Below are 26,176 nucleotides of genomic sequence, written 5' to 3'. Positions count from 1 at the left end.
TTAAAGATGTTTAAAGATTCTTTAAATCTTTTTTTTAAAGATTTTATTTATTTATTTGACAGAGAGAGAGATGACAAGTAGGCAGAGAGGCAAGCAGAGAGAGAGGGGGGAAGCAGGCTCCCCACTGAGCAGGGAGCCCAATGTGGGGCTCAATCCCAGACCCTGAGCCAAAGGCAGAGGCTTAACCCGCTGAGCCACCCAGGTGCCCCTAAAGATTTTCTAAATCTTTAAAGATTTCCTAAATCTTTAAAGATTTTCCTAATTTTTTAAAAAAGATTTTATTTATTTATTTGGGAGAGAGAGAATGCACACAAGCAGAGTTAATGGCAGGCAGAGGGAGAAGCAGACTCCCCACTGAGCAAACAGCCCGACGCGGGACTTGATCTGAGGACCCAGGGATCATGACCTAAGCTGAAGGCAGATGCTTAACTAACTGAGCCAACCAGGCATCCCTAAACTTAAGTTTTTGTATCCATCCTACTGTTAATGGTCATTTGGGTTGTTTCCACTTTAGAGCTATTTAAATGCTGCATGCACATGTCTTTAGATGCAAATATATATTCATTTCTGGTGGCTATCTCTAAAAGTAAAACTCCTGGTCGTAGAATACGCATGTGTTTAGCTTTGGAGATATGCCAAAGAGTTTCCCCAAAATAATATTACCAATTTACACTCTCATCAACAACGTATGCAAGTTCTCATTGCTCCATAATCCTTGCTAACGTGTGGCACTGTGGATCCATTTTTAAAATATCTATGAGTGAACACGGGCTGCTTCCATATCTTGGCAGTTGTAAATAATGCTACAATAAACACAACAGTGCACGTATCTTTTTGAATTAATGTTTTTGTTTCCTTTGGGCAGATATCCAAGTGTGGAAAACTGGATCTTAAGGTAATTCTATTAATTTTTTGAGGAACTTCATGCTGTTTCCCACAGTGGTGGCACCAATTTACATTCCCACTGACAATGCACGGAGAGTACCTCTTCCCTGCATCCTCATCAACACTTGTTACTTACTTCTTTCTTTTTGGTCTTGGCCATTCTGACATGTGTGATATTGTGGTTTTGATATGCATTTTCCTGATGATCAGTGATATTGAGCATCTTTTCATGTGTCTCTTGGCCATGGGTATATCTTCTGTGGAAAAATGTCTATTTCTGTCTTCTGCCCTCTTTTGAATTGTATTATTAGGGGGCTCTTTGGTGCGGAGTTGTATACATTCGTTATATATTTTGGATATTAGTCCCTTATTGGATACGTCACTTGTAAATATCTTCTCCCATTTAGTATTTTGCCTTGCTTTTTGTTGATGTTTTCCTTTGCTGTGCAAAAGCTGTTTATTTTGGTGTAGTCTTGATAGTTTAATTTTGCTTTTGTTTCTGTTGCCTGAGGAGGTATATCTAGAAAAATGTTGCTTGGTCCAATGTCAAGAAATTACTGCTTATGTTTTCTCTTAGGAGTTTTATGGTATTGAGTCTCACATTTAGTTCTTTAACCCATTAGTTCATTTTTGTGTGTGGTGTGAGAATGTGGTCCAGTTTCATTCTTCTGCATGTAGCTGCTCAGTTTTCCCAGCATCATTCATTGAAGAGACTGTCTTTTTCCCATTGGATATTCTTGCCTCCTTCCTCAAAGATTAGTTGACCACATATGTGTGAGTTTATTTCTGGGTTGTGTGTTCTGTTCCACTGATCAGTGTGTCCATCTTTGTGCCAGGACCATACCATTTTGATTACTAGACGTTTGCTGGATACCTTGAGATCTGTCGGATACCTCCAGTTTTGTTCTTTTTCAAGATTGCTTTGGCTATTCAAGGTCTGTTGTGGTTCCATACAAGTTTGAGTACTGTTTATTCTAATTTTGTGAAAAATGTTGTTGGTATTTTGGTAGAGATTGCATTAAATCAGTAGATTGCATTGGGTAGTATGGACATTTTAACAATATACGTTCTTCCAGTATATTCCATTCACGAGCATGGAATATCTTTGCATCTGTTTGTGCCATCTTCAATTTCTTCCATCAATATTTTACAGGTTTTGAAATATATATGAATCCATTTTTAACAGAGATTTCAGCATTCATGTTGTGATTGCTTAAGAAATATCTAATGGCCTGTCATATCGACAATGTTCGAAAGCTTGAAAACATAGTTGGGGAGGCTGTGTGAAAACAGGCATTCTCACACTTTGCTGTTGAGAGTGTAAAATAATACAATGCTTGCAAAGGTACTTTCCTTTCTCTCTTCCCTCCTCTTTCTTCATTGTTCATTTTAGCATTATTTGTTAAAACAAAATACTGGAAACAATCCAAATACCATCCCTTACAGACTGGTTGGGAAAATTCTGGTATGGCCACATGATGGAGTACTATGCCACTGCAAGCAAGCAAGCAAGCAATAAGTAGATAGATAGATAGAAGGATATTTCAATGAACAGGTAATTTCCAGGTTATTTTAGTAAGCGATAAAGCAAGGTGCCAAAGAATGTATATAATATGATAATTCATAGCAGTAAAGAAGGTAATGCTTAAATTTGTAAGAAAAGAGAGAAGAAAGGAAAGACGAAGGAAAAGAGGAAGGAAAGACAGGATAAATTAAAACTAATGAAAATGGGGTGTGAATATACAGTTGACCCTTGAACAATGCAGGGGTTGGAGTACTGACCCCCACGCAGTCAAAAATCTGTGTATAACTATTGACGCCTCCAAACTGAACTACTAACAGGTTACACTTAACTGGAAGTCTTACCAATAACATAATTAGTAGATTTATAGATACTTTATATGTTACATATATAATATACTATATTCTTATAGTACAGTAAGCTAGAGAAAATAAAATGTTAAGGAAATTATAAGGACGGGGCCTGGGTGGCTCAGTGGGTTAAGCCTCTGCCTTCGGCTCAGGTCAGGAATTGAGCCCCGCATCAGGTTCTCTGCTCAATGGGGAGCCTGTTTCGCCCTCTCTTTCTGTCTGTTTCTCTGCCTACTTGTCATCTCTGTCAAATAAATAAAAATCTTTTTAAGAAATTAATTAACTAATTAAAATCTTTAAAAAAGGAAGTCATAAGGGAAATACATTTATAGAACTGTACTGTATTTAATGAAAAAATCTGTGTATAAGTGAACCTGCACAGTTCAAACCCATGGTGTTCCAGGGTCAACTCTATATAGAGTAAAGGAGTTAGGGATGGAAACAGAACTCTGGATGTATCCTTTTATATCATTTAGACTTTGAACTAAGTGTTTTGCATGTTCATAAAGGAAATGAAAAGGGATGAAAGGAAAACAAACCCTGAAATAGAAAAACAAACAGAAACAAATGATCCTAACTGTATATCAAGCTTATAACATAAGTATAAAGAGAAAAGAATTCACATTAATGTATGTATACAGTACTCTGTACTCCCCCTAATAGGATATATTTCAAGAACCAATAAACAAGCAAAGCAAGCAAAGAAATTTCGAACTCCACACAGCAGGTATACTGTTGCTAGTGACATGGGCACTGTGAATTTGAAACGATTTTGTTTACATTGCAAGACAGAGCAAATTGGGTGAATATATATGGAGCTGTTAGGAAAAACAGAAAGGAAAAGGAAAAACAAACTGAATTTGTATTTGAATTGGAGACAATTTATACAATTCTGAAGAAAATATAATTGTGGGTAGGGCTGCAAAGCTGTATCCCGGTGCCAATGAGAGGATCCATTGGTTTCTGTATACCGTCCTCCACTGAAGGGAACCTGAGCTTCATGGAACAATGGTGGATTCTAGGTCTAGAGCAGGAAAAGCGTAAAAGGAGCCTGAAATATCTTGAATAAATGCACGAAAACTGTTTCTTTGCAGGAATGACACTAAGAAAGGCGGAAGGAATGCACGACACTTTCCTTGTTTGTTCCATGGGGATAATTGCGCCTAACTTACAGCGTTGCTATTTAGAATGAATGAGTTAATACGTGCAAAACTCTAGGTTGGCCGTTACTACACTTGCCCCCCTGGGAGACACTGCGCCTCCCCGCGCCTCACTGCACTGGGGAGGAGATTCGCGAGGCGATCACAGAGGCGTGAGGCCTCCGGGCGTGCTAGAAGGAATGCTGCCGGAAGCGCTGTCCCCGGCAGGCGGTCCGCGTGACGCACTTCCGGCCTTTGTAGCCCGGCTCTCCACAGCGGCGGTTGTCAAGGACTTGGAGGGGGTGCGGTCTGGCCGGGTGACTTCCGCCTCCCGCGGATGCCGGGTGAGCTTCGGGGTCCGGCTCGGCCGAGGGCGGTCAAAGGGGCCGGTGTGTGCGCGGCGCCCGGCCTGGGTGGGGGAGGCGGCTGGCACCGACCCTCGTCCCCCTGCCGGCCTCCGCGGACGTCTTCCCGCGCCCGGCGGCCGCTGCTGGGGGCCGATTGAGCGAGGAGCAGGAGTCGCGTTACAACGCGCCGCGGCCTCTCGTAGTCTGCTCCGCCGACGGCGGAGGCTCTTGCCTTGTGTTGATTTTCCCTTTTTTAGCAGGTGCTTAAATAGCCGTTGTTGTGTTCGGGCAGGCATAGTTGAAGGCACTTTCCAAGTACTAACTTCGTCACTTGTCGTAACTCTGGGAGGCAGGCGCTGCTGTCACGTGAGCTCCCCTCCTTCCCGCTTTTTTAACGTCGAGAGAGAAGGTCAGGTCACGTCCCAGGGCCAAGCCGCTGCGTCCCAGGGCCAGGCCGTCGTAGGACGCGCCTCCGGGCTGTCTGGCTCCGGGGTCCGTCTGCGGGGCGTCAGCCTTACAGCCACAACCCCGGAGGGTACTTCTCTCCCTGGAATCTCATCCTCCACCTTTCGGACCTCAGTCGTCCTGGGCTTCTAGTTAGGATTTAAGATCGGAGAAGAACAGACCCGAACAGGTGTATGTCCGCTGTTTTAGTTGTGTGTTCACCTGTGCGGTGCATGTTTCCCCGCCCTCTTACCCACCCTGTGCTTTGGGCAGCAGAAAACACGGCCCTCTTGGCGCCAAGGGGAGGGAGCAGCGTTTCATTTAGTCACCTTAACCCCAAAATTGCACATTATCTCTTGAGAATGTGGTTAATTTGCAAGCTTATTAAGTGCCAGGCTTCATGCAAAACCAGTTCGTATACCTTGTCTCATTTACTACCCTTGACAACTTTGCAAAGTAGCTGTCCTCTTTTTGTTAATGAGATTGAGGGTCAGAAAAATCAGGTAGCTTGCCCAAGATCGCACTGCGGGTAAGTCAACGTTCATAACTAGATCTGCTGCCTCATACTACCTTCTACGTACTGCAGATTAATAGGGATTAATAGAGGGTAAGAGCTGTGTTTTGCGTATGTGTGTGTGACGCGCGCACACTCCTGTGCCTGAGGTTAAAGATGGACAGAGAAAGTCTGAAAGGGTCCATTCTAACCATTAACAATGTCTGCTTCTGATGAAGGAATTCTTTATTCTGTACGTCTTGGATTTTTTTTTTATATGAGAAGTAACCGCAGGATAGATTGTGACTGAGGTGAAAGGTGGGGCTCGTGATCTAAGAGCTGGAAAGAGGAAGAGGATGATGGAATGGATGAGGAAGACCTCAGAGGACATGAGAGTCGCATCAAGGTGCAGAGACTGGGTGGGGTTTGACTAAGTGCAGAAGGCAAGACCACGGACATGGAACACGGGTGAGGAAAGCCTGTTGAAAGAAGAGTGAGAAGAAAAGCTTAAGTGGAACTGGCAGTTTTTGCATGTGGAATAGAGGAAAACAAGAGTGGGGCCCCCACAGTTGAAGCTGGAGATGTGACTAGCCTGGAGCCAGGCTTGGGAATGTGGGGATGTGTCCGATAAGTCGTGGGGGGTGTTAGATGGTGATACCAGAGGAGAATGTGGGGATACGTTATGATAAAGACGCATTTGTATCGCATGCTGCTTGGTCTTCACCTACCTGTCTATCCTTGGTGAAGAGCATTTCTCCCTGAGAGTCCTGGTAGATTTGGGGGTATTGAGCTTGTTGGGGCTCTAGGAGAAACCAGCTTTAAAATGCAAATTTTGTTTGTTTGTCCCCCCCCCCCCCCCCCCCCGCTTCCCCCTGTTTGTTTGTTTTCTAAGTGTAAGTGATTATTATGCCAATTATACACCTGGCATGTTCAGATGGTCCCCAAAAACAAAGGATGATTTTTCAGCTTAAGGATGATGGGAAGGTGATTCACATTCAGTGCTACAAATTTCGAGTTTTGGTCTTTTCTCCAGAAAAACTTACAAGAAACAGCTGATATATATTGATATATATACAACCATTCTGTGCTCATACAGCCATTCTGCTTCTCACTTTTAGTACAATACGCAAGTAAAGTACATGAGATTTTCAACACTTCTTTACAACATTGGATTTGTGTTAGGGGATTTTGCCCGACTGGAGCCTAGCATAAGTGTTCTGAGCATGTTTAAGGTACGTGAGGCTAATCTATGATGTTTGGTGGGTGAGGTACATTCAGTGCACTTTCAGTGTGTGTTGTTTCAACTTGTGATGGGTTCATGAGGCCGTCACCCCAGTGTAAGTCGAGGAAGACCTTACAGTGGGGTGATGAACCTAAAAGAGCTTAAGAACTGTATGTGACCGGGAGGGCAGGGTTGTAAAACACTTGGGAAGCATTTTAGAGGCACTGGGTTCAAAGAGGAGCTTGCGATGTGCTGGTGTGAGGCCGTGGGATTTTAGGCCACCAGACAGAAGCAAGATCAGGAGAGGAAAGCAAAGGGGAGCCTAGGCTATATATATCAATCCCCAGGGGGGATTGATTGTAGTGAAACTGAGTAAAGATTTGAAACACCATATAGCAGAAATGATTTTCTATGAGCAGAGCTCAAAGCTTCAGCTTCATTTTCTGTGAATAGAAAATCTTCAACTTAAAACCAAAGTGGGAGGGTGCCTGGGTGGCTCAGTTGGTTAAGCGTCTGCCTTCGGCTCAGGTCATGATCCCAGAGTCCTGGGATCAAGCTCCACATTGGGCTCCCTGCTCCTTGGGGGGCCTGCTTCTTCCTCTCCCTCTGGCTGCCCTTCCCCCTGCTTGTGTGCTCTCAATATCTCTCTGTCAAATAAATAAATAAAATCTTAAAAAAACAAAAACCAAAGTGGTTGGGCAGGAAATAAGAAAAAGACATTTTTGGGGGCCTAGAAAATAGACAAAGCAAGAGGGCACAAGTAGCTGTTTAACCCATGGATGCATGCTCCGGGAAGTGAGTGACTGAGAGCAGGTTCTTCGTTGACCTACTTGATAGTTGCCCCAGAACTTCCGCAGCCTAGAACAAACTCTGGAGACCATGCTCCAAGCCCCTGTCATCACTCCCTAGATTGGTCAGTGCCTTCTCTCCCTGCTTCCACTTTTCCCAAAATCTGTTGTCACAGCAGCCAGTTATACTTTTATAGTAGATGGAAGTAAAATTTGGTCACCCTCTGCTAAAGACCTCCGATGGCTTCCCATGTGTCTAAGACTAGAGCAGAGCCCTTACAGCCCTTTCCCAGTCAGTTCCCAGCTGGACCTTATCTCCCGTCACTGCACCTCTTGCTTTCTGTGTTGTAGCCCCATCGTTTGTCCCACTGGCTGTTCTTGGAAGAATGCAGGCATGCTCCTACCTCCAAGGACTCAGCGCTCCTTCTCCAGATAGTCAGGGGACTGCTGCTCATGTCCCTTGGGTTTCTGCTCAAACTTTATCTTACCAACAAGGTAACGTTCCCTGACCCTGCCATGTAGAGACCTTTCTATCCCCTGATCCCTACTTTACTTTTATTTTTCTTTATAGCATTTATACTATATTATACTATATATAGTATAATTATATAAAATCATATAGTATAACAATATAAAATTATATATAATTATATAAAATTTTATATAACATATAATTATATATTAATGTTTAATATTATATTATGTATTATAAATTATATAAGATTTTATATATAATTTGTATTTTATAAAATTTTATATAATTATATGAAAATATACAAAATTTACATAATTATAAAATTTCATATAATTTATAATATAATTATATAATATAATTTAATATATGATTTTGTATACTTATACTATATATACTATAATTATACTATAGTGTGTGTATATATGTATACACACTATAATATATACTATATTATACTGTTTGACATCTATTTCGTTACTGTCTGTGCCTGCCGGCTCCTTCCTTCATCCTTTTCCCTTCTTCCTGTCCACGTACAGGAGAGACAGTGGGGTGGTGCTTGAGCCTGTGAATTCTGAAGTAGAGTTTTGGAAAGGCAGCTTCACTGCTTCCTGTGTGTGAGACCTTGGGCAAGTGACTCCAGCTCTTTGGGCCTTCGTTCTTTCATCTGTCCATACGTGGGTAGTAACAAACCCTTACGGCTGTCTTGAGGAGTGCGTGAGTTGATGCATGTGAAACATCTAGAACAGAGCCTCGTACCTTGAAAGCAAGAGAAATGTCAGCTGCTGTTGGTACTGTGCTTAGAATGTGAGTTCCGTCAAGGTAGGGACTTGTTTTGTTGGGGCCCCTTGTCTGTGGTGCCTAGAGCAGTTTCGGAATAAATACTTGCCAAATGAATGAGTGGTCTATGGGGAGTTTTGAAAGAGGATAACGTGGATCTCAGAGTGGTAGTGAGTCAGCACCAAGAGAAGTTGGGGAGGGGGGAATAAGAGTTCAGGGATCCTTGTCTTTGGAGGGGGAAACCCTCTCGACTCTTCCTGGGGTGGTGACTGTAGAGAGGTCAGTGAAGCCAGAAGTGGAAGAGATTTGTGGAGTGGGTTGTGTTTGCACAAGGATGCTTCCCCACCCCAGTGGTTCTTCCCTCCTTGAGAAGCAGAACTAATAGTGGCAATACGGATTTAACTTTTCTCGTAGTTGTAGTGTGAGCTGTGTTCAGTTAGAACTTAAATACACTGTTCCTAGTTTTCATTTTGCAATGCATGCCAATACCCAAGAATAGTGTTGGGTTATATTTACAGTGAATTATAATTCTTTTACTTAAATTTAGAAACTTCTTAAAGCTATAGGTCATGATTCATATGTGGATCATGAAGTCCTTGTAGTAGGCTATGACCAGGGTTTTTTGTTTTGGGGTTTAAAAAAAGGCAAGATTTTAAAAATAATAGTATGTGTCACATAATTCAGGATACATAGTGTTTTGTGAAACTACTTTTTTAGTTACTTGTGTACGTGTGTATCTCATGCACAAACATACAACTGAGTTCATATGTACATGTATGCGTCTTCTGAGTCTCAATATAAAATGTTTTTTTTTTTTTTAATAAAATATTTCTTACTGAGGGTTCTGGTCAAAATCACTAAGCTACATAATATTCTTTGCTTTCATGGGGTGCCTGGGTGGCTCAGTTGGTTAAGCATCTTCCTTAGGCTCAGGTCATGATCCTGGAGTCTTGGGATTGAGTCCCGAGTCAGGTTCCCTGCTCAGTGAGGAGTCTGCTTCTTCCTCTCCCCTTCCTGTGTGCTCTCCCTCTCAAATAAATAAAATCTTTCTAAAAAATTGCTTCCATTAATTATTATTCTGGTTAAGATTTTATCGTAAAGGGGTGCCTGGGTGGCTCAGTGGGTTAAAACCTCTGCCTTTGACTCAGGTCATGATCTCAGGGTCCTGGGATCGAACCCCGCATCAGGCTTTCTGCTCAGCGGGGAGCCTGCTTCCCTTCCTCTCTCTGCCTGCCTCTCTGTCTACTTGTGATCTCTGTCAAATAAATAAATAAAATCTTTAAAAAAAAAAAAAGATTTTATCGTAAGCTTTAAGTGGCCATAGACACTTGTCTCTTTATGAGCACTAATTTTATTTTACACACAGTCACCCTCTCTTCATATTCAAGGAGATTAAAAAATAATTTCCAAGGCTACCTCTGTTTTAAAATACAGAATCAATATTTCTTTCATTTAATATCTCTGACTCAAGACCAGTTCAGTTGACTACTTTCTGATTCTTTTGCCATAGTGTTTTGATCACTGGGATTCATTTAATCTTTAAATAAAATTTATAAGGAAAATAACAGTAGTGGTGATATACAACACTTGAGAATTTACCAAGCTCCCTGCTTCTTGTGCTCTTTATCCATGATCTTCTTTTATCTTTATATCCACCTAGAAAGATAGGCCTGCAGAGGCTGTGCCTGGAACACCAGTCTCCACCCCAGATGTCTCCTGCCCCAAACAGCCCTCTCTCCTCCACACCTCACCTGACTGGGGGGACTGGGCCTCTCCTCCCCAAGGGCATTTCCTTTGCTTCTCATTCTGTCCTTTTATCTTCTGTCCTTCCTCCCCTTCTCCATTTTGTTTCCTTTTTCTCCTCTTCTTAACATCCTCTAACCACTTGGCACCAAAATGCTGGCTTACCTCCATTCAGCTGCAAACTTAACTCTGAGTCTATCTTGCCATTCAAATGGAAACTATATGTTTCCAGCTGATTTATTTGAGCTGATGCATCTGGGACGATCAAAATGGTCCCTTCCTTTGATAAAACTCTGTGCATGTATGTGTTGGGACCTGGGTTGGAAGAGGGGAGGTGTTCTGGGGGGGTGGGGAACCTGGGTTGGGGGAGGGGAGGTGGTGTTTCTGTTTTCCTTCCAGTATCACCTGCATCGGAATTTGCGTAGTCCTTAATTACTCGTGCACTTAGTGTTCTTCGCTAGACAGTGACTGCTTTTGTTACAGAGACTCCTGTGTCTGCTAGCAGAGAAGATTTTTGACGTTTTAGTATTTTTTTTCTCTGTAATTTTTTAGATTTTGGTATTTCCAGAAGAAAAGATCAAAGAGGAATCATCGCAAATAGACTCTTTCTGAAGAGTTAAGCCTAAGATGGCCACAGCCTTGGTCCTTCAGACTTCAGAGATGCAGGAAGGACTTCAGGCAGTAAAGGTAGAAGAGAAAGAGGGGGATCGTAGCAGTGGGCAGGAATCTGGCCTGCCGAGAGAGAACCCTCACACCAGAGAGATCTTTCGGAGACGCTTCCGGCAGTTCTGCTACCAGGAGACCCCGGGGCCCCGCGAGGCGCTGAGCCGGCTGCGGGAGCTCTGCCATCAGTGGCTGCGGCCCGAGATGCACAGCAAGGAGCAGATCGTGGAGCTGCTGGTGCTGGAGCAGTTCCTGACCATCCTGCCCGAGGAGCTGCAGGCCTGGGTGCGGGAGCACCGCCCGGAGAGCGGCGAGCAGGCGGTGGCCGCGCTGGAGGACCTGGAGAGGGAGCTGGACGAGCCAGGAGAGCAGGTGGAAGATGGGGGCACAGAGGTTTGTACCTGCAGGAGCAAGGGTGGGGTTTTCGTGCAGCAAGAGGTAGGGGAGGAGGACTTTTTGTGCCTGATGTGGTCTGCTGTGGGCTCTCTGTCTCTCTGCCTCTTTCTTGTTGCCAGGTTCTTGGGCCGCCTTTTCCTGTACGGTGGACCTGGGGAGGCCCCCTTACGAGGTACCTCTCACATTTGATTCCTAATCATCCTTGATTTCCGCCAGGTCCCAAGCTATGCTTGTGAGCAGGGAGAGTTTGTGAAGGAGAAAGCAGCTCGGGGAGCGGCGCAGGAGTTGCCAGGTGGCGAGCTCCAGCCCTCAGAAGAGCTGCATCGGTGCCGTGCGCGCGAGCCTCCCCCCGCTCAGATGGGTGAGGATCAGGATTTCTCAGGAGGCCTCCCTCATTCCCTGAGTGTCCCCACCCACACCCCCCCACACCCCCCCGTTCAGCACATCTGTTCGCGTCTGCTGGGCACCGGGCGCTGCGCTTGGTCCTGGGGAGACCATGCCAAACAAGGTAGATGTGCCCCTGCCCTCAGGGAGACTGTGGCCCCCCTGGGACAGGCGGACAGCTGACCGCGCAGTTACGCAGTTACGGTTCAGCCCGTCTTCTCCCGGAGGGCGGAGGGCAAAGGAGAAGTAAACAGAAGCTGCGCTTTTTCGCCCCCTCCCACCCCCTCTCCCGGCGGTTTCCCCCTCCCCTTTGGACACCTGACAGCTGCGTGCTCCCCTTGCTGTTTCAGGTGGGGAGGCCGGGACTTGGAACGTGGAGTTAGGCCCAGAGAGGGAGCTTTCTACAGAAATGAGGCCCCTTGTGGAAGCGCCGGAGAAACCAAACGGTGATGCTGCTCGGATACCTGAGTGCGGAGACCCCTGTGACCGGGACGGCAGACTGGAGAGGCAGCGGCCAAGCTCTTCGGTGGAGAGACCCTATGTCTGTGGTGAGTGTGGGAAGAGCTTCACCCAGAATTCCATCCTTATCGAGCACCAGAGGACGCACACGGGGGAGAAGCCCTACGAGTGCGAGGAGTGTGGGCGCGCCTTCGGTCAGCGCTCGGGCCTGTTCCAGCACCAGCGGCTCCACACCGGGGAGAAGCGCTACCAGTGCGGCACCTGCGGGAAGGCCTTCAGCCAGAACGCCGGCCTCTTCCATCACCTCCGGATCCACACCGGGGAGAAGCCCTTCCAGTGCGGCCAGTGCAGCAAGAGCTTTAGCCGACGCTCTGTCCTCATTAAGCATCAGAGAATTCACAGCGGGGAGAGGCCTTACGAGTGTGAGGAGTGCGGCAAGAACTTCATTTACCACTGCAACCTCATTCAGCATCGCAAGGTCCACCCAGCACTCGGGCCAGCCGGCCCCTTGGAGCAGGTGGCGCCGCGCTTCCTGCCGTGACCACTAGCATGGACGCAGGGTAGGTTCTTTCTTTGCCCCCCAGCAAGGTAATGGGAAAAACTAGTCTAATCCTCTTGAGGGGGAAGCTCCAAGGAGAGCCAGTGAAATTGTCCACGTTTTTATGCTGAGAGAAGCATAATATCTTAAGTTCATCTGTCAAGTTCTCTTGGGGTGTGGCATCCCCTGCTGTGCGATACTGAATCTTGTTGTGTTGACTTTATCCACGTGGTCTCAAGCCTCACACACACCTGTGCAAAACATTTTCTACGTGTCTTTCAGGGAAACTTCTTCATCCCAGTTTTAAGAAACTTTTAAAAAAGTTTTTAAAAATCATACGCTGCCTAAACACAAAATTACATTAAATACTGAGCTTACTGAGTATTAAAAATAATTGCAGTAAAACCTGTAATGTAAACGATTTGACTCTTTTCTGTTTTCGTAAGATATGATAATTTGCTTTTTGACCTACAACAGGGGGCAGACAAATCCTCCCATAAATACACAAAGGCTTTTCCCTACCGGAGAACTCCTCAAAGTTCCAGTAACTCAGCCTTCAGTTTGGATCCGAGGAATTGAAGCAAGCTCATGTAGCTCAGTGGCTAGATGCGGTAGATACTGCTCAAGATTTTAAATTTGTCCAGGCCAAGAAACGTAGCTAAAAATCTGATATCTCACTCCCAACCTTTGTTATGAAAATAACACTTTGCACTTTTCCTGTGACTTAAAAGCATTTTCAGTTTTTGCTTTCTTTCTTTAACCCTTAGGTATGGAAAATTTCAAACACAAAAGTAGAAAAGTAAGATCAGTCTTCATGTTGCTTTTGTAAGAGCCTTGCTTCTGGGCATTACCTGTTGATTACTGCCAAGGTCATGCATAAAAAAAGTTTCTTTCCCTTAACAGTAATTGAGTGTTTGCTTTATACTAAGCCCAGCACACACACAAATGGAAAATGTCTGGTGTTGACAATCTGGAACAGAGCATACAATAATAGAAACCCTGTAAGGGACCTTAAGGATCACTTCTCTGTCTCGTTCTGTAACTGATGCAGAAATGGAGGCTTTGGGAAGTAGCTGTAAGATCACAGGGACAACTCGTTAATGCAGCTGGAGCTAGAACCCTGTCTTCTAATTCCAAGTTCTCTTTCTGCTAAGCCACTGGAAGCAGTTTGTCTCCAAATAGAAATTACTAGCATGTGGAACTTAGAAGGTTTAGAAGGCCCTGAGGTTTTGCTTTTTAGCTCAACAGGATCTCCCATCTATGTGCAATAAATGCACAGCTTGGCGCACCTGGGTGGCTCAGTCGGTTAAAGCCTCTGCCTTCAGCTCAGGTCATGATCCCAGGGTCCTGGGATCAAACCCCACATCAGGCTCTCTGCTCAGCAGGGAACCTGCTTCCCCCTCCTTATCTGCCTGCTGCTCTGCCTACTTGTGATCTCTGTCAAATAAATAAATAAAATCTTTTTTTTTAATCTTGAAGATTTTATGTATTTATTTGACAGACAGAGATCACGAGTAGGCAGAGAGGCAGGCAGAGAGAGACTGAGGAAGCAGGCTCCCTGCTGAGCAGAGAGCAAGATGCGGGGTTCGATCCCAGGACTCTGGGATCATGACCTGAGCCGAAGGCAGAGGCTTTAACCCACTGAGCCACCTAGGCGCCCCTAAATAAAATCTTAAAAAAAAAAAGAATATATGTAATAAAATAAAAATAAAAAGAAATAAATGCGTAGCTCCTCTGTTCAATTTACAGTGGACTTCCAGGAAAGGCTCACCACTTATCCCTCATTTGGGGCATCTCATTTTATTTTATTTATTTTTTATTTATTTATTTTTAAAATATTTTCTTATTAATTTGACAGAGAAATCACAATTAGGCAGAGAGGCAGGCAGAGAGAGAGGAGAAAGCAGGCTCCCCGCGGAGTAGAGAGCCCGATGCAGGGCTCGATCCCAGGACCCTGGGATCATGACCTGAGCCTAAGGCAGAGGCTTTAACCCACTGAGCCACCCAGGCGCCCCATCTTAAGCAATCTCTCCACCCAACGTGGGGCTCGAACTCATAACCGCAAGATCAAGCGTTGCATGCTCCACCAACGGAGCCAGCCAGGCAACCCTGTTATTTCTAACCTTTAAATTTTAATTTACTTAGAGGGACTTTTGAAGAAAGATAACTCACTCTTCATCTGATTCAAGTATCAGAACAACATTAAAAAGGGAGACTGTCTTTTCCCTTAGAGGTAGCCATTTTTCTACTATTTCGTGTATCTTTAGTGTTTCTTCATGTAAATATAAGAAAATGTGAATACATGTCGCCTCATTTCCTCGGTTACACAGAAAGATGGCATACTGCTTACACTCTTCTGCACTTTGCTGTGTTCCTGAAACAGTGCGGTCTTTAGAGTAACAGAGCTGCCTCGTTCTGTTTACAGGTGGACGGTATTACGGTATTTAATTTGGTGGTGCTCCACAGTCCTTCACACACTCCTGTACATGCACAGTCAGTACTTGAAAAGGTCATAAATTGTTTCATTCTTCTTCCAAGTGTGGTTCAAGCCAAATTCTGTTTAAAATAGTAACTTCCAGGCGCCTGGGTGGCTCAGTGGGTTAAAGCCTATGCCTTTGGCTCAGGTCATGATCCCAGGGGCCTGGGATCGAGTCCCGCATCAGGCTCTCTGCTCCTCAGGGAGCCTGCTTCCTCCTCTCTCTCTGCCTGCCTCTCTGCCTACTTGTGATTTCTCTCTGTCAACTAAATAAAATATTAAAAAAAAAAAATAGTAACTTCCGCATGAGCTAGGAAACAGGGTTTGGGCAACTAGACTTGCACCTCATTCTTCCCCAGAGAAATGCAGAAGTGCTGGGGGTGGTTTTCAGTCTTGTGTATTTGGCTCTATTATACATCCTTAGTCATAACATTTCAGACCGTTTCCATTACCATTTGTGGCTAATTGTAGGTCTACCAAAACTCTTAAATTTTCTCAAGAGTATATTGTCTTGAGGTTAAATTATTTCCAAAAGAAATACATACGGATTTTCAAGTGAAGTTAAGGAAAACATAGTAGACTTGAGTTTGAAATAAAATAAACTTCTCCAGTAAATATGTGTTCCACATAGTGATATAATACATAAGCTCTTATAACCTGAGCCCGTAAGTGTTTCAGACGCCTCTGCATGTGCCGAAGCAGCGTGCTTGGATAACTGCTATGTCGGCGCTTGGAAGATTTAAAATACGAACCGATCAGGATTTTAAACGGTATATTTCTAATGGACTGGTTTTACACCTGCAGTTGAAGATTGGATGTTTGTTTTGTGCTTGTCTTTTTGTTTTGTTCACAGCTTCTCAGAAATTCTAAATTTTCTCAGCAACTGATGAAACGCCAAGGAACAGAAAATGTTATATATGCTGTAGAGACATATGCCACCTAGAGTGCAGTGATGGTTCACGTGATTAAACGACCTCCAGTTCACCAGACTACTTGTTCTGTGATACTAAGGGTTCTGCTTCGCTTCTGCTAATTCTCACGTGGGACGAGCAGCTGTCTGTCTTGGGCAGTGCTGTTGCACTGGCCTGTGGGCTGTTTCCTCCTCAGTTGTTTCCCTTTCACATTCCTACGTTACGCTCACTTCTCTCTTTCTGTTTCTACCCTGCCTCCTCTTATTCAACCCATGAGGTCTCTGGCATTGAGCTCCTTTCAGGTGCTCTGTAAACCAGTAACCGTCCCTCCCTGTGCCTTTGAAACTCCGGTCTGAAAGAGTGGTCCTTGTATGGCTGGGCAAGGTGTAAGAAATACTGATTCAAATCCAATTAAAAAGCCTTATTGGTTCTTGAGGGATAGTCCAACACCCCTCTGAGCACAGTTAGGAGATTGGATGCTATCTGTCAAGAAATGGCTGAGCATTTTGGAACCAAAACCTGTCTAGATCTGTATGTAAGAGCCCTGAAGACTGTCTTTCACTGTAATTTTTATTTGAAGGTCAGGACGCAAGGAGAACCAAGTCTCTGTCCACATTTTGTGTTTGGAAATGACTCCTATTTTCTATATCTGACAGTACTTTTTCTTTAAAAAATATAATTTTATTATAAATACAATAATAAATATAATTTAATATATAAAATAATATAAGTATAATATATAAATAATATAAGTATAATTTATAATATCCATAATTAATTATATTATTGAAATATGATTCATAAAAATATAATTTATAGTGGAAGATTGTTTTATATTTTTCCTATAAGACAAAAATTATCTTTGAGGATATTTTATTTATTTATTTATTTTAAACATTTAAAAATATTTATTTATTTGAAAGAATGAGAGAGAGAGAGCATGAGAGTGGGGAGAATCAGAGAGGGGAAATACTCTCTGGGGATATTTTAAAATAAAGGTGTATCTAAAGTCCCCGTGCCTGGGTGGCTCAGTCAGTTAAACATCTGCCTTCAGCTCAGGCCATGATCCTAGGATCCTGGGCTGAGCCCCATGTCGGGCTCCCTGCTCAGCTTCCTGCTCTCCCTTTCCGACTACTCCTACCCCCACTCATGCTTGCTCATTTTCTCAAATAAATAAGATCTTTAAAAATATAAAGTCAAAATATAAGATACGAAGTACTTTCTCAGGAGCTATTTTACAATATAAAATCTATACCAGTATACATATGTGTCATTGATTAAATGTTCGGGTTAGAAGTTGAGAGAAGGGGCGCCTGGGTGGCTCAGTGGGTTAAAGCCTCTGCCTCCGGCTCAGGTCATGATCCCAGGGTTCTGGGATCGAGCCCCGCATCGGACTCTGCTCTGCGGACAGCTTGCTTCCTCCTCTCTCTCTCTGCCTGCCTCTCTGCCTACTTGTGATCTCTGTCTGTCAAATAAAAAATCTTAAAAAAAAAAAAAAAAGTTGAGAGAAAAGTAGATTACTTGTAGAAGGAGATGGAGGATAGAGGAAAGTGTTTTAGCAGAGGGAACAGGATGAGGAAGTCCCAACTAAGATATGCTCAAGAGCCATGAGTTTTCCAGTTTGACAGGTCGTGGAACTCCTTCAAGGAAGTGCAGGAGTGGGGGCCAGATTGAGAGGTCCTCGGACACTTTCCTGTGGGTTTGGTCTTTGGTAAGCATAATGGGATCATTGAAAGTATTTTGTTGTGCTATAGGGGCTTTTTAACACAGAGTCAGAGTGTTAGCTTTAGGAAGAAATTTTGAGTTTATCCATTTCATATGTACATGAGAAAAGCAAAGCCCAAAGTGGTTAAACACTTGCAGTGATCTATTTTTCAATCGCATTAAAATTTTTAAAAACAAAACTATGAACAAAGATCATTGTGAATTATATGTAGTCTCACAGACACTTAGACTTGGGAGCTGGGACACATTTTAGGCATCTGCAAACAGTAACAGCAGCAACAAAATGGGAGGGAAAGAGAAAAGGGACGAACAAAATGTGAGAACATAAAAAGGACTCAGGCAAAATTACATGTTAAGACTGATTAGACCAAGAAATGACCAAAGAGAAGGAAAAATAAAAAGATGCAGAGACAGTTAACAAAGAAATGTGCTTTATCTTTATAATAGCTATTATTGGAGATCCCTCTGTCTCTCAGTTGGTCCATGTGTCCTAGCAGTGGAAACAGACCCACTGCTCTTCATTCCAAACCCATTTCAGTGCCTTACATAAAAAAAAGGAGAAGAGCACAGTGTATACATTACTGATTTTTGTTTTTAGGTCTCTGTGGGCCCGCACCCAGTTTTCCATGCGAACGTCTCCGCTCTATGATGAAGCCACTGTTTCTGAATATATACCTGTGTCAGAATCACCTGTGCTGTTTGAACTCCACAGCTTCCTGGGCACTAGCCAGCTTATCAGTGGTTCTCAGATAAAAGGTAACTATATATAATTTATTGCCCAATCTGGGACACTTGAGAATAAAAGGGATTGGCATTAATAATTACACCCAGACTAGATGCATCACAGGATGGGTGGTCTTCCCACTTCGGACTTTTCCAGCCGAGGAGATAGAAGACCAGATAGAGTAAGAAAGAATACAATGTTCTCATGAAAGCTAAGGTAGGACATCTATGAAGGAGGCTGTCGGAGATTTAGTGTAGCCACCACCTGCCTGGTTTGAAATAATTCCTGTTAACCTGCCTATTGGATTAGCTCAGCAAAGGTGAGTATGCCTACAAAAACCACACTCCTCCTAAAAGGATCCCCCCAGACCACAATAAAAACAGTTAAGATAGTTACCGAATGGGAACCTGTTGAGATCATGGTTTACCAGACAAGATGAATGACCTATCAGAAGCTTAAGGAGCGTCTCCATGTATGGGGACTGATGGACTAGTGTGAGATGCTCACTTGTAAAACTGGAGGGAAAGTGGGAGTATAGGGCACTAGAGGAGAAACTTGGGGGAATAGGCTGAGTGTGAGCCATCTTAAGCATGGATCATAGAATGGATGAGGACCAGATCCGGAGCCAGGTAGCTTCGTAAGTTACTCTGATCGAGCTACTTCACTGGCTGTGGAACCCGGGCCGTGTCCCCGCATTCCCGGAGCTTTCTGCTGATCCAGCGCAGGAGTGCGAGTGGTTCCCTTCCACAGAAGGACGGGACTTGAAACAGTGGAGAGCAAGCCCACGTGCCGCTGTGCTTAGGGTGGTGCTGGTTATTGCCTCTGACCCGGGGGCCCAGCGCACAGCAGGATCTGCACGAGGGGGATCTGCGGGGACCCTGTGGGCTGGGATCTCGGACGACCAGGGTCCTGGGAAGCGGAGGGCTGTGCGGCATTCCGTGACAGCGGACAGGTTTCCTCGGTGGGATAGAGAGCTGGGGGCCCAGACGGAGTGGCCGGGGGCCCAGACGGAGTGGCCGGGGGCACCAGGAGGACTCGCCTGCCTGAGCCGCTCACAGGCTGCCGCACTTACGGCGGCCGGCGGGAGGTGGGAGCCGACCCACCACCAAGATGATGGGTCTTCCAGGTTTCCTAGAGAGGCGGCGGGCTGCCGGTGGAGGCGCGCCCGGACGTCGTGACGCACTTCCGGGCTGCCGTCGCGGGGCATTGGCAGCTGGCTCGTGCTTGCTCCGCAGCGAGGCTCCGTCGTCGGGCTCTGCGCCGCTTCCTCGCGTGGGTCCCCGACATCCGAGCATCCCTGTGTCGGTGCTCGCGGGCACAAGCGCCGCGCGGAGCGGGGTCAACGGGCGCGGTGTAGCCGCGGGGAGGCCCGCCGCATGGACGCGGCGTTGAGGCCGGCAGGTGGTGGTCTGTTCCCTGCGCGGGTCTGCTACGGCCGCGGCTGCGGCCTTGAGGCCGTTTCCCTCTGAAATACGGTAACGTGGGCCGCACAAGCACCGTGTGCGTGTCCGTGGCGAGGAAAACAGAAGTCCGCGCCTCCGTCAAGCACACACTGGGGCACGTGTGCGCCGGTGCCTGGGGCTTAGCGTGGGAGTAAGTCGGGCGGAGGAGGCGCGCTTCGCCACACGGAGCCCTGCAGTACCGCGTAAGCGCCTTGGGAAGTCGGCTCCACTCTTGCGCGGGCTTTGGAGGTGGGGGGTGGCGAGTAGGAGGCAGACAGCGAGGAGGAAAGGGACCCTGGGACCGCAGAACACCGCGACGGAGGGGACGTGGGCAAGTCCGTAATTCCGGGGATGTTGCAAGGAACTTGGACATTAAAGGCGGTGTGCGTCTCGGTTTTTAACCTAACAGCTCGTACACAAAGTGATTGCGTGCACACTGCCTCGCACAAGAGACCGGCCGGCACGGGCTTCGGCTCTCCCAGCTCTGCTTGCCCGCGTTAGTAGCTGAGTTGGACAGGCTGGCACCCAGTGACCTGCGGCATCGCGCAGTAGACGGGAAGGGCTACTCCACAGAGCGGCGGTATCCGTCTTTAAGCAGGGAGGTCATGTACTCCTCCTAGACTTCTAGAAATAACGGTGAATGAATGGAAAGGGGGCAAGAGTGGTTGCAAGACAGAAGAGAGGTGCAGGTGTCACCGAAAGAACCAGTATTATGAGTTGGTGAAAGTAACGTGGTGGCTGTGGAAATGAAGAGGTGTGGAATGGAATTTTGTGGGAAAGGCAGATTGAACTATGCTTGATGACTAAAGATTTAAAAGTGCTGAGTACAGGGCATGACATATACTAAGTACTACAAACTTTTAAAAAACTACATAGTCAGGGCAGGTCCCCTGCTTGGCTCAGTCGATTGAACCTTGGAGCATCTGATGCTTGATTTCGGCTGAAGTCATGATCTCAGGGTTGTGGGGTCCAGCCTCAAGAAGGGCTCTGCACTCAATGTGGAGTCCGCTTGTCACTCTCCCTCTGCTCCTCCCCTGCTCTCTCTCAAAGAAAATTTTTTCAGGGGCACCTGGGTGGCTCAGTGAGTTAAGCCTCTGCCTTCCCCTCAGGTCATGATCTCAGGGTCCTGGGATTGAGCCCCGCATTGGGCTCTCTGCTCAGCAGGGAGTCTGTTTCCTGCTCCCCTCTGCCTGCCTCTCTGCCTACTTGTGATCTCTCTGTCAAGTAAATAATCTTTTTAAAAAATCTCTTCAAAAAATAAAATATAGTCAGGGATAGGGTTTTGGATTAGATGATTAGATGAATGAATGTTCCTTTTTTTTTTAAGTAGGCTCCATGAGCCCAGTGTAGGACTTGAACTCACAACCCTGAAATCAATACCTGAGCTGAGATCAGAATTTGGATGCTTAACTGACTGAGCCAGGTGCCCCATAAATGTGCCATTTTAAAAGAAATGGGTTTAAAAAAAAAAGAAACAGGTAATTTTGGAGGAGGCATTGATTGTGAGGCGGAAAGGAGTTAATTTTTGGTGGTGTTGAGATGCTTTTAAGACATACAAGTGGAAGGGTCCAACACACCATAGCCAAAATTTGGATAAGAGAATCAGATTTAGGAGTTCTTGGTTGACAACATCTCAGTTCTTAGATGCTGCTGAGTGGACAGAGTTGCACAGAATGAATGTGGAATGAGAAGGCTGGGTCTCAGCTTAGGCCATCTCGACATTTCTTGGGAAACTGAAGAAGAGCCATAAAGTAGATGTAAGAATGAGCTATTTGACAAGCCCTCATATAATACTACCTGAGTACTAGGCATTGGCCTAAGCACTTTACAAAAACCAACTCATGGAAAACAGCCAGAAGATCGTAGTTCTTGTAAGACTGGGAGTGGCTGACAGTGTTAGATGCCGCAGGGGCATCTGGGAAGCAAGGGACTGAAAAATAGTCACTGGGTTTGCCTACAAAGCGGACCTTGGTTAATGACTTGGGACCCCTAACTCAAATGTGGGACACACTGACCCACAGACTGTTCTTTGAAATTAAAAACACCTTTGAAAGTAGCATAATTCTTGGCACAGAGAAGTTGATTTGTGAATATAACTGACTTGATCTGTGACATGCAATTTAAGCAGGCAAAGCTGTTTGCATTGTTTTTGTTCATTATCTGAATATTTCACATTATCTGAATATGTCACTTAAGTTTCTAGATCTAAAAGCTACTAGTATTGTTCTTTAATCCTAAAGTAACTGAATTGTCTTTTTCTTTATATTATCCTAATGACATTTGGTGTTTGTTTTATCTTTTACAGAGCATCTTTACCTTCAAATCATTGGCCTGACCACAGCGATTCACTCTGACTAAATATGTTCTTAGTTTGGAATTGATCTCTGTTAACAGTGATGTGTTATGTGTTATCATGAGCCTTAAGCTCTCCCTGCTGTTGTAACGAGCCAGTCTTCTGAGCTGTTGTGCCCAGGAATGGATTCAGTCCAGTCTTTTTGCACTGCAGAACAGAAGGAATGTCAACTAGGTACAGAATCTAGCCTGCACAAAAATGGTGCTTCTGACAGTTCTTCAGAAAAAACTTAAGGCAGTTCTGTTGGGAGGATTCCCTTGGGCCTCAGAAGTCCAACTCTAGGCTCTCTGTCGTCAGTGGCTGCGGCCCGAGACGCACAGCAAGGAGCAGACTGTGGAGCTGCTGGTGTCTGAGCAGTTCCTGACCATCCTGCCTGAGGAGCTCCAGGTGTGGGAGCAGCCCAGAGTACAGGGGGGAGGCCATTTTTGGATTTGGAGGACTTGTCCAGGAAACTGAATAATCCCTGAGGAAAGGTGAGATGAGGAAGAAATGATCTATCCTTAGAAGGCAGGTGTTCTCTCTAGAGAGAGATAAGAGAGTTGAGATCTCCTCTCTTGTGTAGTGAGGGAAATGGCCAAGATATACTGGCCAGAGTTGTATCCCCTTCCCTGTCCTTTTTATTTCCTGCCCTTGCAGGTCAAGGGAAACTCTGCTTTCTGTCCAACTGTTCTATGTTCCCCATTAGTACTGGGATCGAAGTTCTAGACCTTGCAGCATATACCACGCTGGTCAAATTTATTTCATTGTCCGTGGGTCCTAGTCCTGCTACGGGGACAGGAAGGGCCCCAGGAGCTGAGAGCTTATCTGGCGGCAGCACCTCTGCTGTTCCAGGGGTCCAGACTCACAGGGGTTCAGCTCCAGCCAGAATGGGTCAGTTCAATTCTGAACCTTGGGAGCTGCCCTCTGTTCAGGAGAAAGGTGAGGAGATTCCACTGGGGGAAAAGACAGGAAATAGGAAATGTCTTCTTGTGTTTGTCCAAATGAACATCATCACTAAAATTTTTGTCTACCTTTCCCTTGATCTTTTGTTCTACCTTTAACCTAACTGAGCCACCCAGGTGCCCCAGGCATTGCAACCACTGGAAACATAATGATCTTTTCATACTTTTGAGTATAGTACTGCTGACCCTTGAACAACATGGGTGCTGGGGCACTGACCCCCTTCACAGTCAAAAACCTGAGTATAACTTGACTTAACCACTGACAGCCTACTGTTGACCAGAGACTTACTGATAACAAACAGTTGATTAACACATATTCCATATGTTACATGCATCATATACTGTATACAAAGAAAATATATTTTTAAAAGTAATCTCTGCCCCCAGCGTTGGGCTTGAACTCAACTACCCTGAGATCAAGAGTCACATACTCAATGAGCCAGCAAGGGGCCCCAAGAAAATGTAAAGAAAATCATAAGAAAATACATTTACAGAGGGCCCCTGGGTGGCTCAGTCAGTTAAGTGTCCGACTCTTGATTTCAGCCCAGGTCATGATCTCAGGGTCCTAGGATCCAGCCCTGGGAAGGGCCATGCTCAGTGTGGAGTCTACTTGTCCCTCTCTGCTCCCTGCCACTCGCTTGCTCCATCTCTTGTCTCTCAGGTAAATAAAATCTTAGAAAATACATTTATGGTACTGTACTGTATGGGAAAATTCCATGTATAAGTGACTTGCAAAATTCAAGCCCTTTGTTGTTCAAGGACCCAATGTATTCAGCAGTTAATCAGTTAGATACAAATTGGTTTGTTTAAATAAAAAAAAACTGGTTGTGAACCTGCAGAACTCAGGAACGTTAGGCATTTTACCTTTCAAGTAACATTTTGTAGAACTATTTGTCAAAGTATTTGAGTTGCCCAGAGCCAAACCCCTGGGACTCTTTGTTAAGCCCCCCCACCCCCCACCCCACCACCCGGGACTTTCCTTACACCTCTCATTGCCTCTGCATTGGGTCTATAAACAGCCTTTGTCTCTTCTCCACCTTTGGTGGGGGGGGTGAGAGGCAGTTCTGGCTTAGACACTCATGCCCTGGCAAGGTGGCCACCATAGAATTTCACTGCTAACCCACCAGTTTCTTGTCCTTTTGGGGAGGTCAAAGCTGGTCCCCACTTGGCTTGAAGGGACATTTTCGGAATTTTCTTCTGTCACTGGGATATCTCTGTGTCTCATAGTTCCCTAATAAACTCAACTTAAAAAAATATATAGCATGCCCTCAACACTGTTTTCTGGTTAGAAGTCAAGAATTCAATTACAAATTTAAAATTCCTTGTAGACTATACCATCTAATCTAAGGAAATTTAGTATCTTCAGGGACTAGCATAACCAAATTGTTATAGTAACATATTGCTGCATAAAAAGTTACCCAAAAATGAAAGCTTAGAATAACTATTCCATGATGTTTTCTGCCAGGAATCTGGGGAGGGCTCAGCTAAAAGGTTCTTCCATTTCATGTGGCATCTTCTGGGTTTGCCTAGAAAATCCCAAAACAGCTGCACTGCTATGCCCAATGCCTTGTGGCAAGGATAGCTAGAAGGGTGGGCTCAGGGCGTCCTTATGTGATCTTTCCAGCAGGCCAGTCAGCCTCTGTCTGTGATGGCTCAGGGCTCCAAGAGCAATTGTTCCGAAAAGCAAAAAGTGAAAACTGCTGCTCTCTAAAGGCTCAGGCTGGAAAACTCAAACAGCATCACTTTTGCTATATTTAATCAGAGAAGTCATCAAATCCACTCAGACTCAAGGGGAGATGACAGACCCCCACTTCGTAAAGGGAAAAGTGCTAAAGAATTTTTAGCCATCTTTAATTTTCCAAAACACCCGTGTTCACCCAGATTTAAAGCCTGGGGTGTACATAACGTTCTTTTTGGATTTTCTTTTCCTAAGTAATCGTTCATTTTTTTTTCTCCTTTCTTGCCTCCTTTTCAACTTCCCTAAATACACCCAACATTATTATAAGCTAATCAAGTGTGTATATATATATAGGTTTATTTTTTATACACAAAGTAACAGTGATCTTCTGACATTACAGTTTCACCATGTCTTTCTTGAGTCCTGGATCTCAAAGTCTTTTTTTTTTTCTCTTAATTTTAGAAGTACTTAGAAGGTTTATCAACATATCACAAGAAAAAAAATACCACAAGAAACATTCTTTTTTTTAAATGTTGGGAGTTACCTGGCGTATGAAATGGCCAAGTGTTATCAATGAGCTTGGACAAAAAGTATGAGAAAGGAGTTTTCCGGAGATCCATGTTTTCCTTTGCTGTCTGTTCCGTATCCCTACATCCCCGAGTTTCCCCGTGCAGACGATGGGGAATGCTGTTCCTGGGCCTGCCGTGTCTTGCGTGCTCTGTGCTTGGATGCTTTTTTCTGTGGCTGCCCTGTGACCGAGGCGGACTGCTTCCCCTTGGCCGGTTATTCTGTCTGTCTGGCTGGCTGTCTCCTTCAACGTCAGCCTTCCGCAGGAAGCCGCGCGTCGTAGGCCAGCATTACCCGAAGACATTTCAGAAAGGAAAACTACCGGCCAGGGTGTCCCCCGAGCAGAGATGCAAAACCCCCAACAAAACACCGGCAAGTTGACGCTAATGACTTATAAACAAAAGTACAGGACAAAGTGGCACCTACTACAGATGTTGCCAGGCCTTGCCCACAGTGGGGCGGGGACAGCGAGGGGGAGGCAGGAGCTGGGGATAGAGACCTTACCGCACCTGCCAGCTCGCCCGTCTAACTTCCGCTGCAGTGCCCGCCCCCTCCGTGCGGCTGAGGCTACGGCTGCGGCGGAAGTGCGCGCCCGCGTATCCGCTTAACTCTCGCGACCTCGCGGAGCCTCGCGGGAACTGCCCGGCTCGCCCCTCCCTGCGGCTGCGGCGGAAGTGCGCGCGCGCCGACCCTGCTCGCTTCTGGCCTTTGTGGGGCGCTGTTGACGGGTCAGC

General features: G+C 45.4%; 1 protein-coding gene across 13 annotated transcripts; it reads left to right on the top strand.

Moving 5' to 3' along the window:
* The first annotated feature begins 4,159 nt into the window (after positions 1-4,159).
* ZSCAN23 (zinc finger and SCAN domain containing 23) lies at positions 4,160-18,474 on the top strand. Of its 13 annotated transcripts, none has more exons than XM_046004770.1 (8): positions 4,179-4,240; positions 4,501-4,609; positions 5,466-5,648; positions 6,299-6,412; positions 7,542-7,685; positions 10,738-11,241; positions 11,461-11,605; positions 11,979-13,903. In XM_046004770.1, exons 6-8 carry the CDS (start codon positions 10,813-10,815, stop codon positions 12,626-12,628), a joined length of 1,224 nt encoding a protein of 407 aa, XP_045860726.1. In that variant the 5' UTR covers positions 4,179-4,240; positions 4,501-4,609; positions 5,466-5,648; positions 6,299-6,412; positions 7,542-7,685; positions 10,738-10,812; the 3' UTR covers positions 12,629-13,903. The 13 variants fall into 13 exon arrangements, with proteins under 13 accessions (XP_045860727.1, XP_045860732.1, XP_045860726.1 ...); XM_046004775.1 differs by having other exon boundaries at positions 4,184-4,240; positions 4,536-4,609; XM_046004773.1 differs by having other exon boundaries at positions 4,184-4,240; positions 4,504-4,609.
* Positions 18,475-26,176: the final 7,702 nt, after the last annotated feature.

Source organism: Meles meles, chromosome 5 (genome assembly GCF_922984935.1).
Source record: "Meles meles chromosome 5, mMelMel3.1 paternal haplotype, whole genome shotgun sequence".
In the NCBI taxonomy this organism is placed as follows: Eukaryota; Metazoa; Chordata; class Mammalia; order Carnivora; family Mustelidae; genus Meles; species Meles meles.
The sequence above is the reverse complement of the archived record's forward strand: the minus strand, read 5'-3'. Positions and strand labels throughout refer to the sequence as shown.